At 41.8% G+C, this 13,968-nt stretch overlaps 1 protein-coding gene across 1 annotated transcript; it reads right to left on the reverse strand.

The window, feature by feature from the left end:
* Positions 1-114: 114 nt before the first annotated feature.
* Positions 115-13,430, reverse strand: ywhaba (tyrosine 3-monooxygenase/tryptophan 5-monooxygenase activation protein, beta polypeptide a). The gene is made up of 7 exons (XM_069712694.1): positions 13,321-13,430; positions 7,623-7,783; positions 5,833-5,973; positions 2,732-2,855; positions 1,359-1,522; positions 1,075-1,170; positions 115-451 (listed from the first exon to the last, which is right to left on the reverse strand). Exons 2-7 carry the CDS (start codon positions 7,773-7,775, stop codon positions 395-397), a joined length of 735 nt encoding a protein of 244 aa, XP_069568795.1. The 5' UTR covers positions 7,776-7,783; positions 13,321-13,430; the 3' UTR covers positions 115-394.
* Between the last annotated feature and the right edge of the window lie 538 nt (positions 13,431-13,968).

The following is a 13,968-nucleotide window of genomic DNA, read 5'->3' on the forward strand; positions in this document are numbered from 1 at the left end:
CTGCGTTGGAGTGCCATGTATAAGGAGGGGAGGAAGGGGAGGGGAGGGAGGGAGGGGAGGAAGTGATGGAGTCGTTCCTTTTTCCTTTCTTTCTTTTTTTTGTCCCCCCCCCCCCCCTCTCCCTCCTCCCCCCCTCAAGTTCTTGTTCTTTTAATATTTATATTCTGTCTGTGAAGGTCAGGTACTATTCATGCTGTTGGTTATACAGAAGGGAGAGGTCGGGAGGCTGGGTTTGAAAACAAATTAAAAAAAAGTGGGACGAGGGAATGAACGGGCTGTTTTATGTGTACGAAGAGAGGAAGAAGAGAAGAAAGAGGAAGAGAGATAAAAGGAGGAGGAGGAGGAGGAGGAGGAAGAAGAAGAGTGTGGGGATGGGTTAACAGTGAAGTGCGCTCTAGTTCTCTCCATCGCCGGTTTCACCCTCGTCTCCCTGGTTTTCTGATGTCCACAGCTGGAGGAGACAGAAGGACAAAACATTTAAGACATTTCAGACATTAAAACATTTTCCCATGAAAAAAACCAACTGATCCCCCGAACTTGTTCTTTGATCGGGGCTGAAACTAACAAAAGTTTCTTTCATCGGTTAACTCGATTATTTTCACTGTTACTGAATCAGTCCGTTATTTTCTCGATAAATTGATTTGCTGTTCGGTCTTAAAAATGGTGTCATTGTTTCTTGAAGCCCAAAATGTAGCTTTAAATGTCTCGTTTTTCGTCAACAGTAAACAGTAAACAAACAAACAAAAAAAAGACTCACGGAGGATTAAAAGAACCAGATAATAGTAACACTTAAAAAGATTGAATTTAAATGTTGTTAAATGTTTTTCATATAAAAAAAAAGAAGAAGCTGGAAATAGTTGGAAAACAAAGTGTAAAGCTGTCTACTAATTTTTGTAAATCAGAGGCTTTTTTTAAATTAAATTTTCATCAAAGAACCATTAAAAAAAAAAAAAAAAAAAAAAGACTTTCAGGGTAAAAAAACAACAACTCGACTATAAAAGACGTTTTGTGTCGATTACTCGAGTTACAAGCGAGCGAAAGCATTTTCCCAAGTGGCCGAGAGCCGATACTCACGGTGAGGTTGTCCCTTAGTAGCTGCATGATCAGCGTGCTGTCTTTGTACGAGTCCTCGTTCAAGGTGTCGAGCTCGGCGATCGCCTCGTCGAAAGCCTGCGGGGGAGAAATTCGTCAAATACTCGATTGTGCGCGTTTCTTTTTTTTGTTTAGAAAAGTCGGTCGGCGTCCACGTCGCTTCGCTGTCGAAATCTCAGGGTCGGTCGGTTTGTCGAGGTCGACCCGTGAAACCTCGAGAGCGTCGGGCGTCGGCCTACGAGCAAACGGAGAGCGCTCCATCCCACCTGCTTGGCCAGAGCGCAGGCCTGCTCGGGCGAGTTGAGGATTTCGTAGTAGAAGACGGAGAAGTTGAGGGCCAGGCCGAGCCGGATGGGGTGCGTTGGCTGCATGTCCTTCTTGCTGATGTCGAAGGCGTCCTGGTAGGCCTGCTGAGAGTTCTCCACCGTGTCTGTACGACACCGAAACAAAAAAACAAGTCCTGGGTTAATAAAAAAACAAACAAACAACAAAATAAAAGGAAATATCCTCTAAAGATGTAAAAAATATATATATTATTTAAAATCAGACTGATTATTTGCTGCAAGTAACTTGGACCAAAGTGACGGACTACAAATACACAAGTGTGGTCGAAACGAGATTAAAAAAAAAAAAAAAAAAAAATACAGTTCAAAAATCAAAAGCTACGGGAGCCCTTTCAAAACGTTATCACCGTCTCCTCGCCGCTTTTTCAATACAATGCGGGAGAGGGTGCTTTATCGCCATGACGATCAGAGTCAGCCGATTGAATAACCTTGGCATCAAAACGCCGGGGAAGGTAACGACAGCCGCGTCAGCAAAAAAAAAAAGGAAACGAACAGCCGATCTGATTGGATCTTTTTTTTTTTTTTATGGTATTTTCAGCAGCGAGTTTTGTAAATGTTTGGAGTCGTGATTGTTTAAATTTCACCGTTACGTGTCCTCAAAGCGTCTCTCAGACATCTTTCCACTTCACTGAAGAGGACAAATATTTCTCAGACTCCCTTTTTTCTTATTTTTGCTTTCCAATACCATCTGCAGCTCTGAAAAGCTTCGGTTTCTCTCAGTTTGTTCTTTTGGAGTTTTAATCTGTCGACAGACGGACGGAAAATGCAGAGATAGAGGCTCCGGGGAGGGAGACTCGGTTCACACTCATTTTATTATTTATTTAAATAAGATTACGCAACCTAAAATTGAATTTTAAATTGAAAAGCACCTTTGAAATCGGGGGGTGGGGGGGGTTGTTTTAAGTGTCCGCCAGGACGAGGAATATTAGCGGTTCAGTAATCAAACGGGGAGCTTCTGCTTCTTCCTTTGAGCAATAAAGTAGTTCACTTAACCGCAAACAGTAAGAACGGTTAACGACTTGTGTTTATTAAGAGAAATATTTGCTGTGAGCGGCCCAGCTAACAGAAACTGAGCATTAACGTTTGAGCAATAAAAAATTAAAATAACAAAAGAGGACTCTCTTGGTTACGCTCTGATTAGCTGAGAAGAATCTTCCCTTTAATTTCGTTTTAAAAGCCGCCGAGTCAACAAACGGCGCTCGGCTCAAATTTGGCGTCGTAAACTTTGAGAAACAACAAAACTTATATCTCTTTTTTTTGTTTTTTTTTAATGGCTAAGACGTGTTGACACTCACCCTTCTTTGAGTCTCCGCAGGCCACCTCTGACAGGTATCTGAAGTAGTCTCCTTTCATTTTGAGGTAGAACACCTTGCTCTCCGCCTGAGATGCGTTGGGAATGAGGAATTTGTCGAGCAGATTCTGAAACAGACGGAAGGACACGACGGCCGGGACGGTTATTCACCGGGACAAACCGGGACGAGGGACAAATATGTTTGCGTTCACACAAAAAAGGACACCATAAAGAAAAGTACCCACGACTGGAAAACACACGGTTGGACTAATATTTGTCTCGTGAGGCGTTTAGGGGACATGTGTAAATAGTAAAAACTACTGATAGCCTGCATGCGAGACGTTCAAGGGACATGTGTAAATAGCAGCATCTGAAGTGTTTCAGGGAATACATCTGTAAATTGTGGTGTCTGCCAAAAGCCTGCACGTGATGCGTTTAAAGGACATCTGTAAATAGTAGCATCTACCTATAGTTTGCAGGTGCAGGTAAAGGGAGTCAGTCACCAACATCTATTCAACTACCAGTACGCTTCTTCAGAAGTGTGTGAGGTGGTTGAATAGTTTTGAAGACGCACCTTTCCAACATCACATCATTTCTTTAACTTTCCGTGACACCCTGAAGTAACCTTACAGCTTCCTGTGTTGCAGCTGAGCTGCCGACTCGACGCTAAATATGTTTGGATGCGTAATACCAGCTTGCTTTATGAACGTATATCAGAACCGGGAGAGGTTTTAGTTGCGCATCTTCACCGCCCCGAGCCTCCGGACTGATATGTTCTGAGGAACATTTGTTCGAGGAGAGGGGAAAAAAAGAAGCAGCGAGGTTTGCCGATGGATTTTGACGCCAACTTGAAGCATGCGTGTCATTCTGCCGCTTGCACCCCGATCATGTGATCAGCTCTGACTTCACCGCAGAGCGTCATCCTCACCGAGAGCAGCTTTGTTTCCGTGATTACGCGTCGACCCTCTCAGCCAGTTGGAAGAGGTCGGCTTCAATCTGCTGACTCGGCAAACCTAAACATCCGCAGCGGCGACAGCTGTTTTAAAGTTCAAATTTCTCAGCTGTTTACCAAAAATAAAAACTTTGAATTCCCAGAAATGATCAACACAATCGTGTTGGTTTGTATCATTAAATCTTTAACTGAGATTGATTATTCAGACTGGATTCGACAAAAAAAAAAAAAAAAAAAAAGCATCTCGGCTATTTCTGTCAAACTGAGTCAGACTTCACAAATGTCTCCTCCTCCATCTGGTACAGTGGCCTCGTGTCACATGACCAAGCGATGAGGTCAGGCAGCGGTTAACACTGACCAAGAGTTCAGCCAAAAGCATCTTTCTAATTTATCCTTTCACCCTTCACTTTTCCAGTTGTCTGTGAACGAGGCCCCTCAAGCTAAATCTGTAGCTTTTTTTTTTAAGCGAAATTTTGCGATTTTAAATCTTTTTTTAAATTTTTTTTTTTTTTTTTTTTAATAAAAGCCCGACCACATGTTAAATATACACAAAATTAAGAGGAGACGTTTATTGGCTGTTTATCTGGCTTTCCAGCTAAATCCGTGACAGTGTGAATAGATGCTCTTGAGATACGACCTGTCAAATATTAGAAGCGTAAAAAAAAAAAAAAAGGAGGAATGAAAAGGATTTTAACGTTTACGCCAAATGACTGCAGATTAGCTGAAATAAATGTGATCAGGCTGTTATGTAATTATTGCAACAGGCGTTTTTTCCCCATCACATGCGGTTTATAATAGACCTAATCCAGGCCAACATACTAAACGCACGTTTCCTATGAATCACTGGCAGCAAACATACGTCATTTGACCGAAAGCAGTTTTGATTTTGATATAATTCCTGCATGGAAAGAAAACTGAATTTAGTTTTTTGTGTGCCACAGGTATAAAAACCAACAACTCTTGACACATTTCTTTGCCCCGCGGATACATGGAAGCTCCCCGGCTTGCTTTAAGGACAGCCGGCGTGCCTCCACCCGTCCCTCTCCTCCTTTTCATTCCTACAGCACCACATCACTGCAGAGGCTCCCGGTTTGACCTTGAAGATATTATTAGAAGTCTGCTCATGCGCTCAAAAGAAGAAAAATAAATAAATAATTGGGAGTCTGGTTTGACCTTGAGCGTTTTCTGTTCTCCCCTCGTCAGGACCTGACAGTGCGAGAGGTTGCTCACGAGTGTTAACGGTTTAAAATAAAATAAAATGACAACTCGTTTCACACAAACACGCAAAGCTTTTGATGGTTCAGCCGAGTTCTCGCCGAGTAATTCGGGTCATGTTAGGTTCAGGCGCAATTACTGTGATTTACTTCAGCTGTTGTTTATCTGATGCTCTCAACAAGAGATAAAGTAAAAAAAAAAAAAAAAAAAAAAAAACTTGGGGTTTCCGAGTGGAAATGTAGAATTTTTTTTTAATCAAAAATATCAAATGTAATATTAAATTAAAGATTAAATTTTGCGAATGAAATCTAAAAAGTTAGGACCTCTGTTGCCGTGATACCGGCGCCTCAGACGCAGCGCTCGTCTTAGCGCCACACCCTTCAGGATCAAACGACCTGATCGGTTGTCTTATCGTGTCTTCGCGATACAACATATCCATCCCGCATGCATTTGTGCGGCAGGTGTAACCATGGATACCGTTCACCTCTGTCCACTAAAACTAATCGTGAAAGTAAGATTCAGTTCATCTACACACCAGGGGGGAAGAAGAGGTAGCACCAAAACAGAGGCTGTACGGGATTTCATGTATTCTGGTCCATTATAGTCAGGCTCTCTCTCTCTCTTTTTTTTGTGGGTGCAGAGGCAAAAAAAAAAAAAAAAAGAAGCAGAGATGCGGAAGCAAAGCTGGAAAAAAAAAAAAAAGCTGAGAGGAAAATTAAAGCTTTGTTTGACAGCTCTTTCAACAGCTGCCAGCGCCGCAGCTAGCAGCGTTATTACCGTCCGCACAAGTAACACCATGTGACTGTTATTCTTTTTCTCAGCCAGGAGGGATCAGCCGCCGTTTGCTTTCTTCTTCCTCCTCTTTATACCCCCCGCCCCCACTTCGTCCCCTTCCTCTTCCTCACGCCCCCTCACTCCCCGTTCCCTCTCGTCCATACCAGCACGTCGTTGCAGATTTCTTGGAGTTCAGCCTCGATCTTCACGCGGTATTCACGGGCCATCTGCTGCTTCTTCTCGTTCCCCTCCGTCTTCTGCTCGATGCTGGAGATGACGCGCCAGGAGGAACGGCGAGCCCCCACCTACAAGACAACGACCATGTCAAGCAACAACAAAAAAACCATCTTACATACATGACTGGATAAACACGGATCGTTATTTTAGCACGTAAAATACAGCGATGGAAATTCTCTTCTTATAACAACGACAGCAAAATGTCGATTGATTTAAAATCGATTAGTTGTTTTGAGTAAATTTTTTCATGAAAAAAATTCTAGTTTTATATATATATGTTGGTAATTTCTGTTTTGTTTCTTTACATAATATCTCCCGGTTGTCAGCCGTTAGCGTGGACAAAACAAACAAAAAATTTGCTTTGGGAAACGCTCGATGACATTTCTTTTTCTTTTTTACATTTAGTCGATTAAACATGAAAATAATCAAAAGGTTCATCAATAATAAAAAATATTTGTTATTTGCAGGCCTAATAAACAGCAAACGTGCATTTTGAGCATTTTATGTAGTTCAATGTGTCACTTAGTTTGGAATTAAATAATATTTTAACCTAAATTGGCCGTTAAACTGAAAACAAGCTCTATATCTCATTAATCAGAATATCTGACACTAATATTAAAGTCTGTCTCCTCTTCATGTGAGGTAAAATGTGACTTCTGCCATTTCCCACAGAGCGACGTCTTCTACTTTTTTCCCTGGTTGCAGCTTTACTGCAGCGGTATGGAAGCTGCGTGCAACAAAAAAAAATATACTGAGTGGTACTCAGCGCTGGCAAGCTTTGAGAAAAAAAAAAAAAAGGCCTCAATGATAAATAGAGCAGCGGTGCTGGAAAACCTGAGCTGGCTCTTACATAATTTCTGCTTCAAAGTTTCGAAGAAAAAAAAAAAAAGGCAAAAAAAAAAAAAAAATGTGAGCAGCCAAGTGACAGTCTCTGTTATGAGATGCTGTTTTTAGAAAGCCATGTTTGCCAAGACAGGATAAACTATAGTGTACCGTCCTGCACACTGTGTCCCCTTTCGCCCCCAAACCTCCAAACTGTACGCGTTTTTTCTTCTTTTTTTTCTTTCCGTAGAAGAAAAATAAAATGAAATGTGGCGGTCGTTCTGAGAAAGAACAGAAGGCCGTAAAACTTTTGGGAGGGAGGTGTTTCGGGAGCAGCCGACGATGCGAGGAAGGGACCAAATTAGAAATGTAAGTCTTCATCGCCGGGCCGAGTGGCAGCAAAAACAGGAGAATTTTACTCCGCCATTGTCACACAAGGGACGACTGAACAGACTGAAATAGGACAACGGTTTCTCCAACCTTTACTGGAGCTTCGGCAGTCACGTTTTCTGTGTACGTACACTCTGTAATCTTATTGTGTGTAATTTCACACGCAGCTTTTCTGCCTTTGTGGCGAGTTCAACGATGAAAAAGAGATTTTAGTTCAACTGTTGTTTTTTTTTTTACCTGGTTGAATAAAGGTCAAATAATAACAGATATTTTTGGCGAGCAGGTTAGTTCAGAGTGAACCAACCAACTTCCTGAAGACATTCTTATTTGGACATTTTTTAATTCTGGAAAAATCGGCCGCGAGGAAAACCTGCTCGCATAAAAGAAACGAGCTCGTACTTTGCAACCTAACGCCGGCAACCGAGAGCTAATCGTCGAGTACAATGGATCTGGGATTTCTAACAAAGACTCGCGGGAGAACAATTAAAGAGTCGGCGAGACGTACCACGTTCTTGTAGGCGACGGAGAGCAGGTTGCGCTCCTCGTTGCTGAGCTCCAGGCCCTGCTCCGTCACCGCCTTCATGGCAGCCGCCATGTCGTCGTAGCGCTCGGCCTGCTCTGCCAGCTTGGCTTTCTGCACCAGGTCGTTCTTATCCATCTCTGAGGCTGCGGGGAGGAAGGTAGAAGAAGAAAAGATAAAACTCTTTCACTGCGTCGCATTCACACACACACAAAAAACGTACCTAAATTGTGTTTTACTGCCGACGACTTAACAACGGTTTAACAATTAAAAAAAACAAAACGTCAAAAACTGTGTTCCAGTGAAATGGCTGCTCCCCGTTATTTCATCCCCCTCGAGGGCTTATTGCTCTCCAGATGAATCTGGAAGGTCTAAGTAGGCCACAGAACTCGCCTCCATCTCACTCGTATCTACTCATCACCCTCTCGACACAACGAGCTTCAAGCAGCTACGTTTGTAATCTGTACATCTAAATCTCTCTCCCTCTTTTTATGGAATTTAAAATTTTTTTTTTTTTTAAATACGTTTAAACTGCTTAAGAAATTGAAGACGCGTCATGACGGAAGCAGTAAAATAGGTTAAATGCGCCCACATCACAAAAAAACCAACAACAACTGCTTTGGCCTCAATGCTGCAGGTGTGTCGACTTTCCTGTTCAGATTCGTAGCTTTTGTGACCACCAGGGGAGGTTTTCAAAAGGTGTCCTCAAAGCTTACCTGACCTCTGACCTCTGACCTCCCCGTGGAAGCAAAAAAATTAACCATAGTTGGAATATTTGTGCATCGACAGGAATATAAAAGGTTAAAATAATATTTAATTGAAATCTCTTTATTCTACACGTCTTATTTCTTTTTTTTTTTTTTTTAGCAAAGACATTATACTTCATTTTTTGTTCTTCCTTTAAGATTTATGACATTTTATCTGTGTTCAACTCCACTAAAGCTACTTTAGAGTTTTCAGTAAGGCGAGAAAAACATGCAACAGAAACTGCTTTGGGTTCAACGGGTTAATGCATTTTTCTGTTTGGTTTTTTTCCAATGAAATTTTAGCAGCAGATTTAAATAGATTTAACTAGAATTTGCCTGAAATGAAAGTGGTTTCTATTCTGCTCCGAGTTTTGCTGCAATACGATAGGTATTTCCGTTATTGGTAAAATAATAAAAATGAAATCAAGCTAGAAAAAAACCCTCCACTGAGTTATGACATTTCAGGTCCAGCAAGTCCACAAAAGAATATTCTGGATTGCTTTTTGTAAGACTGTTTCATCAAATGCTGAGAATTACAACAACAAAAAAACCCAGAGGGTAAAAGCATAAACATAGTAGTGCTCAATCAAAAATATAAATAGAGAACAGAATATCCCTATAAAAGAATATTTAAAAAATTCAGCCTGAGGAACCTTTTCCCGTTTTGTTTTTCAGCAATGACTCATTGCAGATGTCTTTATATGTGACGACGGCTTTGTTGAAAACAAATCTAATTTCACTATTTGACCCCTTCGAGTCATTTTGTAGTAGACGCACGGTTGTTTACAATTACAATATCTGTAAATGTCTCATCAGCTTTTTGAATCAACAGCGCTACTGATTCTTTGTGTGCTTATTTTTCATTCCCACGTCCTCGAGCGCCGTCCTGATTCACGGGGGACTGAGACAGGACAGTTAACGCCAGTAATTCTTAGATATAACATTCATAATACATCTTTTTCACAGCAAAAGTCAGGAGGGAGGAACAGGTGCGTCGTGCCTATGGGAGGGTCCTGCTTTTGTGCATGCCGATTCAAAGTTGAGGCTTATTAGGACACCGAGTCATTATAAAATACACCTTTGGTTATTTTAAGTCAAAATATTTGCTAACAGACCGGCGCGTTGCCTCGAGCCATTCCTGCGTGGATTTGGTGTTGTTTTTTGCCGAGTTGTTCCACTTGCGCACTGGACACCAGTTGGCCCTTCAAAAGAAAAGACCCGAATGCGGCGGCCATAGTTTCCTTATGACTGATCATACTTCATTTCTTTTTTTTTTTTTTTAGCAGAGGATATTTGAGGGCCGGCTGCACCAAAAACAAATAAAAAAAGAAAACAAAGTATGGTCAAAATGATTAAGTTGAATTTTTGGTGTGTGCATTTGTCTTGTGCATATTAAATGTCCAAAATGGAGTTTTTTTTTTTTTTTTTTTACCTCAACACCACAAGATGGCACAGGGGTTTCCATGGCAACTGATACCCCTCCCATATTTTAATGGTGATGTAGTCAGGAATTACTCACCTACATTTAATTGCGATTGGGTGAATTTGAGACTTTGACGCAAACTCCCTCTTTGTCAGATCAGCGTGCAGATTTCTTGTATTGCTGTAACTTTAACTGTCGATGTTTGCGAGCTGCTGATTGATAAATCAATAACCTGGTTCCGGCCTTCACGAAAAATCACTAGAGGGATGGGCGATTACAAAACATTTGCTGCGAGATAACCTGAGCTTGTCATAAAATAATTTCTCTGTATATATATATTTACACACCGTAGATTCATAAGCAGGACTGCCTTTCAATTTCTGTATGATCTTTGCCTTTGGTGTTATAAAACTACTTGATTATGCTGGAAGAAGACGCTCCTGTTTGGTTGTTTTATTTAACCTCAGGAATGCAATTGATTTTTAAGAAAATGTACTAAACTATGATACTGATAAGTTGATAAAAAAAAAAAAGACATCATATGATGCACTTCTGTATCAGATGTTTATGCTATATGTAGGTAAACGATAGGCACGTTGAAAACCAGCTGGCATTAGTTGTTAAATTTGGTCAATTATAAGGAATTGCACCATGTCAAAAAAAAAAAAAGTTTTAAGTTCCTTTGTCCAAACATAAAAAAATAATTCAAGTTTAAATAAATCAGTTGAATCCCTCTCAGTTTTCATGTTAAAACAGCGCAACAGTATATTTTTGAGAAAACATTAAATACAATTTTGTTTTTCAAAAGCTCAATTTAACTTGCATGTATTTATTACAAGTCTCTGTTGGGAAAACTAATGGACGAGTGTGAAGTTATCACTGCAGACCGAACACGTGAGTGAAAAGACAAAGAGACATATCTGAAAGCTTCGTCATTAATGGCTTGACTGGACTAGTTATTGCACTTCCTACGGTTCTGCACAGTAATTAATAGCCTCTCAGCCGGGAGTGCACCAATAGCACCTATCGGGGGGCTGAAAAGTAAGGATCAATTATCTGATGAGTTCGGTTCCATTATTTTTCCACAAAAAAGAAAAAAAAATTAAATTAAAATGACGACAGATCTGTCTCGATACACCGGTGTGGTTGACTGACATAATGGATATCTGATCTATCGGTCAAATCCCCGCCATCAACATCAAAACAAGGTCACGTGACAACTGGCTTTAAGAGAGAATAAAGAAAACATTATATCATGCATAAATCAACAATAAATCAACTGACATGGTTGTTTTTGGAGTTAAACAAAAGCAGTAATAATATTGATTTCATGCAAACAGGAAATGTGGGCATTAACTTTATGGATTCAGCAATTTCCTACAAATATTTTTAAAGAAACTAGTTCTTCAATGTCGAACCTTTATATTTAATTGAGCTCCCAAACTTTAATGGATAAAAATCAATGAGCAAATTATTTATATTTTGTAAACCAGACTAGTCATAAATTAAATTTAAAAAAAAAAAGATTTCAAACAGATTTAATTATTGGATGAGATTATAAAAGGTGAGTTACTCCCTATTGAGCTAAAAAAGAAGAAAATCCAACTGTTAGTTTTACAGTTAAGTTGACAATCAGCCAGATTTAACCACATGGTAATTACACATGAAAAAACATGCAAGTGTTTGACTGTATGGAAATAAAAGAGGTGATAATTACTGAAATTTAATAATTTAAAAAAAAAAGTGTGGCAATCATTTAATTGGGTTTAACTTCAACAAGCATCCATTTATATGTCAAATTTTTTTTTAATTTTTTTTTTTAATAAATTTTTTTTAGTGGCCGTGTTGTTGAGACGTTAGCATCCTGGGGTTAGCGGTTAGCTTCATCACGGTTCCCCGAGCGCATTAATGACGCGTTAGCTCGCCGCCATAACGACCACCCGACAACACCACCATCATCATCATCACCATCAACACCATCATCATCACCATCATCAAATATATTGATCTGCACAACACCCCCCTCCCCCTCCCCCCGCTGTTATCCAACCACCTAGCACAACTTATTAAAGCTTAACAGGCTTATTCAAAAAAAAAAAAAAATGGAGGAGGAGGAGGAGGAGGAGGAGGACATCTTCAACGTGAACCGACATACTCGTAATATATCTTGTAAAACTAATACAATCACTATCGGACGTTTTTACAGAAGCAGCCGCGGGGCCGAGGCTTCCTTTCTTGTCCTCCCCCCCCCTCCGGAGGTCGGAGCGGCCTGCTAGCAGCAGCTACGCCCTCCTTGTCGCATTCCCCTGCGGGTTTTTTTTTTTTTTTAAGATGGAAGATAGATTAGCTCCGAGCTAACAGGCTAACGCGCACGTCACGGCCGCTTTCGGAGTTTAGGTTGTTTTTTTTTGGGGTTATTTTTTTTATATCCGAGAAGTGACCCAGTTCAACCCGAACAGCACCGAACCGGAGGAGGGAGGAGGAGGAGGAGGAGGAGGGGGGGTATAAAATCCAGAGGACCGGGTGGAGGGGGGGGGGTTAAAGACGGCATGTCCCCGGTGTGTGTCCTTCGATGTCCACCGCGAGTTTAAATCACATCGAGGAGGGAAGACAAATAATAATAATAATAATAATAATAATAATGAGGAGGAAACTCCCGGGTAAAATATGGAGGGTGTGTGTGTGTGTGTTAGCCTCGTCTCACTAACGCCATGACGGAGCTTCACATTCAGGGTGGAGGGAGGGAGGGTGGAGGAAATAACGAGGATAAATATGTTGAACGTCCCGTTACGGTCGTCGGGGAAGCTTTGTGCTTTAAAGTCCGGCGGTATTTAGCCGTTGCTGCCCCCCCCCCCCTTCCCCCCCCCCCCCACGGAAAAAACAATCTTATATAAAAAAAAAAAAAAAAAAAATGTCCGACGGCCGGGTGGTGGTGTAGGTGTAGGTGGTGGTGGTGGTGGTGGTGGTGGTGGTGGAGGGGGGGGGGGGTTACGGCTCCGGCTGCTAAAGCTGTCAAAAACGGGCCAAACTCGGAGTTATGCTTATTTGCCACCCCGCCAACGGGCACCGCACCTCCTCCCCACCACCTCCACCTCCTCCTCCACCCTCCACCCCACACCCTCCATCGACCGGAGCTTTTCTTTATATATTAAAAAAAAAAAAAAAAAAAAAAAACCCGAACATCTGCATCGCGCTAAAACTGCGCAAAGAGCCCACGAGCACCTCCGTGCCAGGCGCGTGTTTCTCCGGGCTCTTCCCTCGTCGTTCTCGGCCTACAGATCCTCTCGCACCCCTTCAGCCACAATAGGCACCTTCCGCCGCAGACAAGCAGAGAGGGAGGGAGGGTGGAGGGTGGAGGAGGGAGGCGGTGGTGGTGGGGGGGGGGGGGGCCGCCAGCCCTAGCGAAAAGACCCCCCCACCGCCGCCACCGCCACCACCCTACACACACACACCCGAAAGACTCAGCTTACCCCGCGTATAAAACAATAATCGAGTGATATGGAAGTCAACTCACATTTGGAGTCCCGGTTTTAGTCTCTGAACGATGGGAGTTTGTCAAGCCGTCCTCCGCTCGCTGCTCAGGGTATTCAGGGCAGTACCACTTCCGCCTGCTCTGACACTTCCGCTTCCTCTAAACCCCACCCCTCCCCCCGCCAGTATCCACGGCAACCGCGCCAGGGGGTTTCCTAAGCATCTTGCGAGGGGCTTTGACGTCAGGAGGACCATGGCAACCGCGACGGGATGACGTGCGCGCCGGTCTCCGTGGCAACTGTCTCCATGAGGCTCGCTAGCGCTGCCGCCGCCGCCGCCGCCACTGCTGTCGTATGAGTTCACCATCGTGTCACGTGTCAGCTGACACAGCCTTGTGTGAGTTACACTGATTTTATTTATTTATTCATATATGTATATTTATACATATAAATATGTATATTTAAATTTAAAAAAAAATTAAAATAAAAAAATATATATATATATATATATATATATATATTTTTTTTTTTTTATCCTCAAGCGTTTATACGTGATAACGAGCAGGTCTGTTTCTCCCACCACACCACCTTCACAACCAACCGCAAACCGTGAAGCATACAGTGCTTTTTTTTTTTTTTTATTTTATTTTTTTACTTTTACAAAACACTTTCTACACACTTTTCCACAAGCG

This window comes from Brachyistius frenatus, unplaced genomic scaffold (assembly GCF_029030835.1).
Source record: "Brachyistius frenatus isolate BFR_SWC_R1_liver_20210118 unplaced genomic scaffold, ASM2903083v1 Contig_111, whole genome shotgun sequence".
Lineage (NCBI taxonomy): Eukaryota > Metazoa > Chordata > Actinopteri > Embiotocidae > Brachyistius > Brachyistius frenatus.

Bases quoted from the DNA above. Each gene is read 5' to 3' on its own strand.
- ywhaba (XM_069712694.1), bottom strand. From the start codon at position 7,775: ATGGATAAGAACGACCTGGTGCAGAAAGCCAAGCTGGCAGAGCAGGCC. The intron at 2,856-5,832 runs GTATGGACGAGA...CGTCTGTTTCAG, and splicing joins AAATCTGCAACGACGTGCTG to AATCTGCTCGACAAATTCCT. The intron at 452-1,074 runs GTGAGTATCGGC...TGTCTCCTCCAG, and splicing joins TACTAAGGGACAACCTCACC to CTGTGGACATCAGAAAACCA.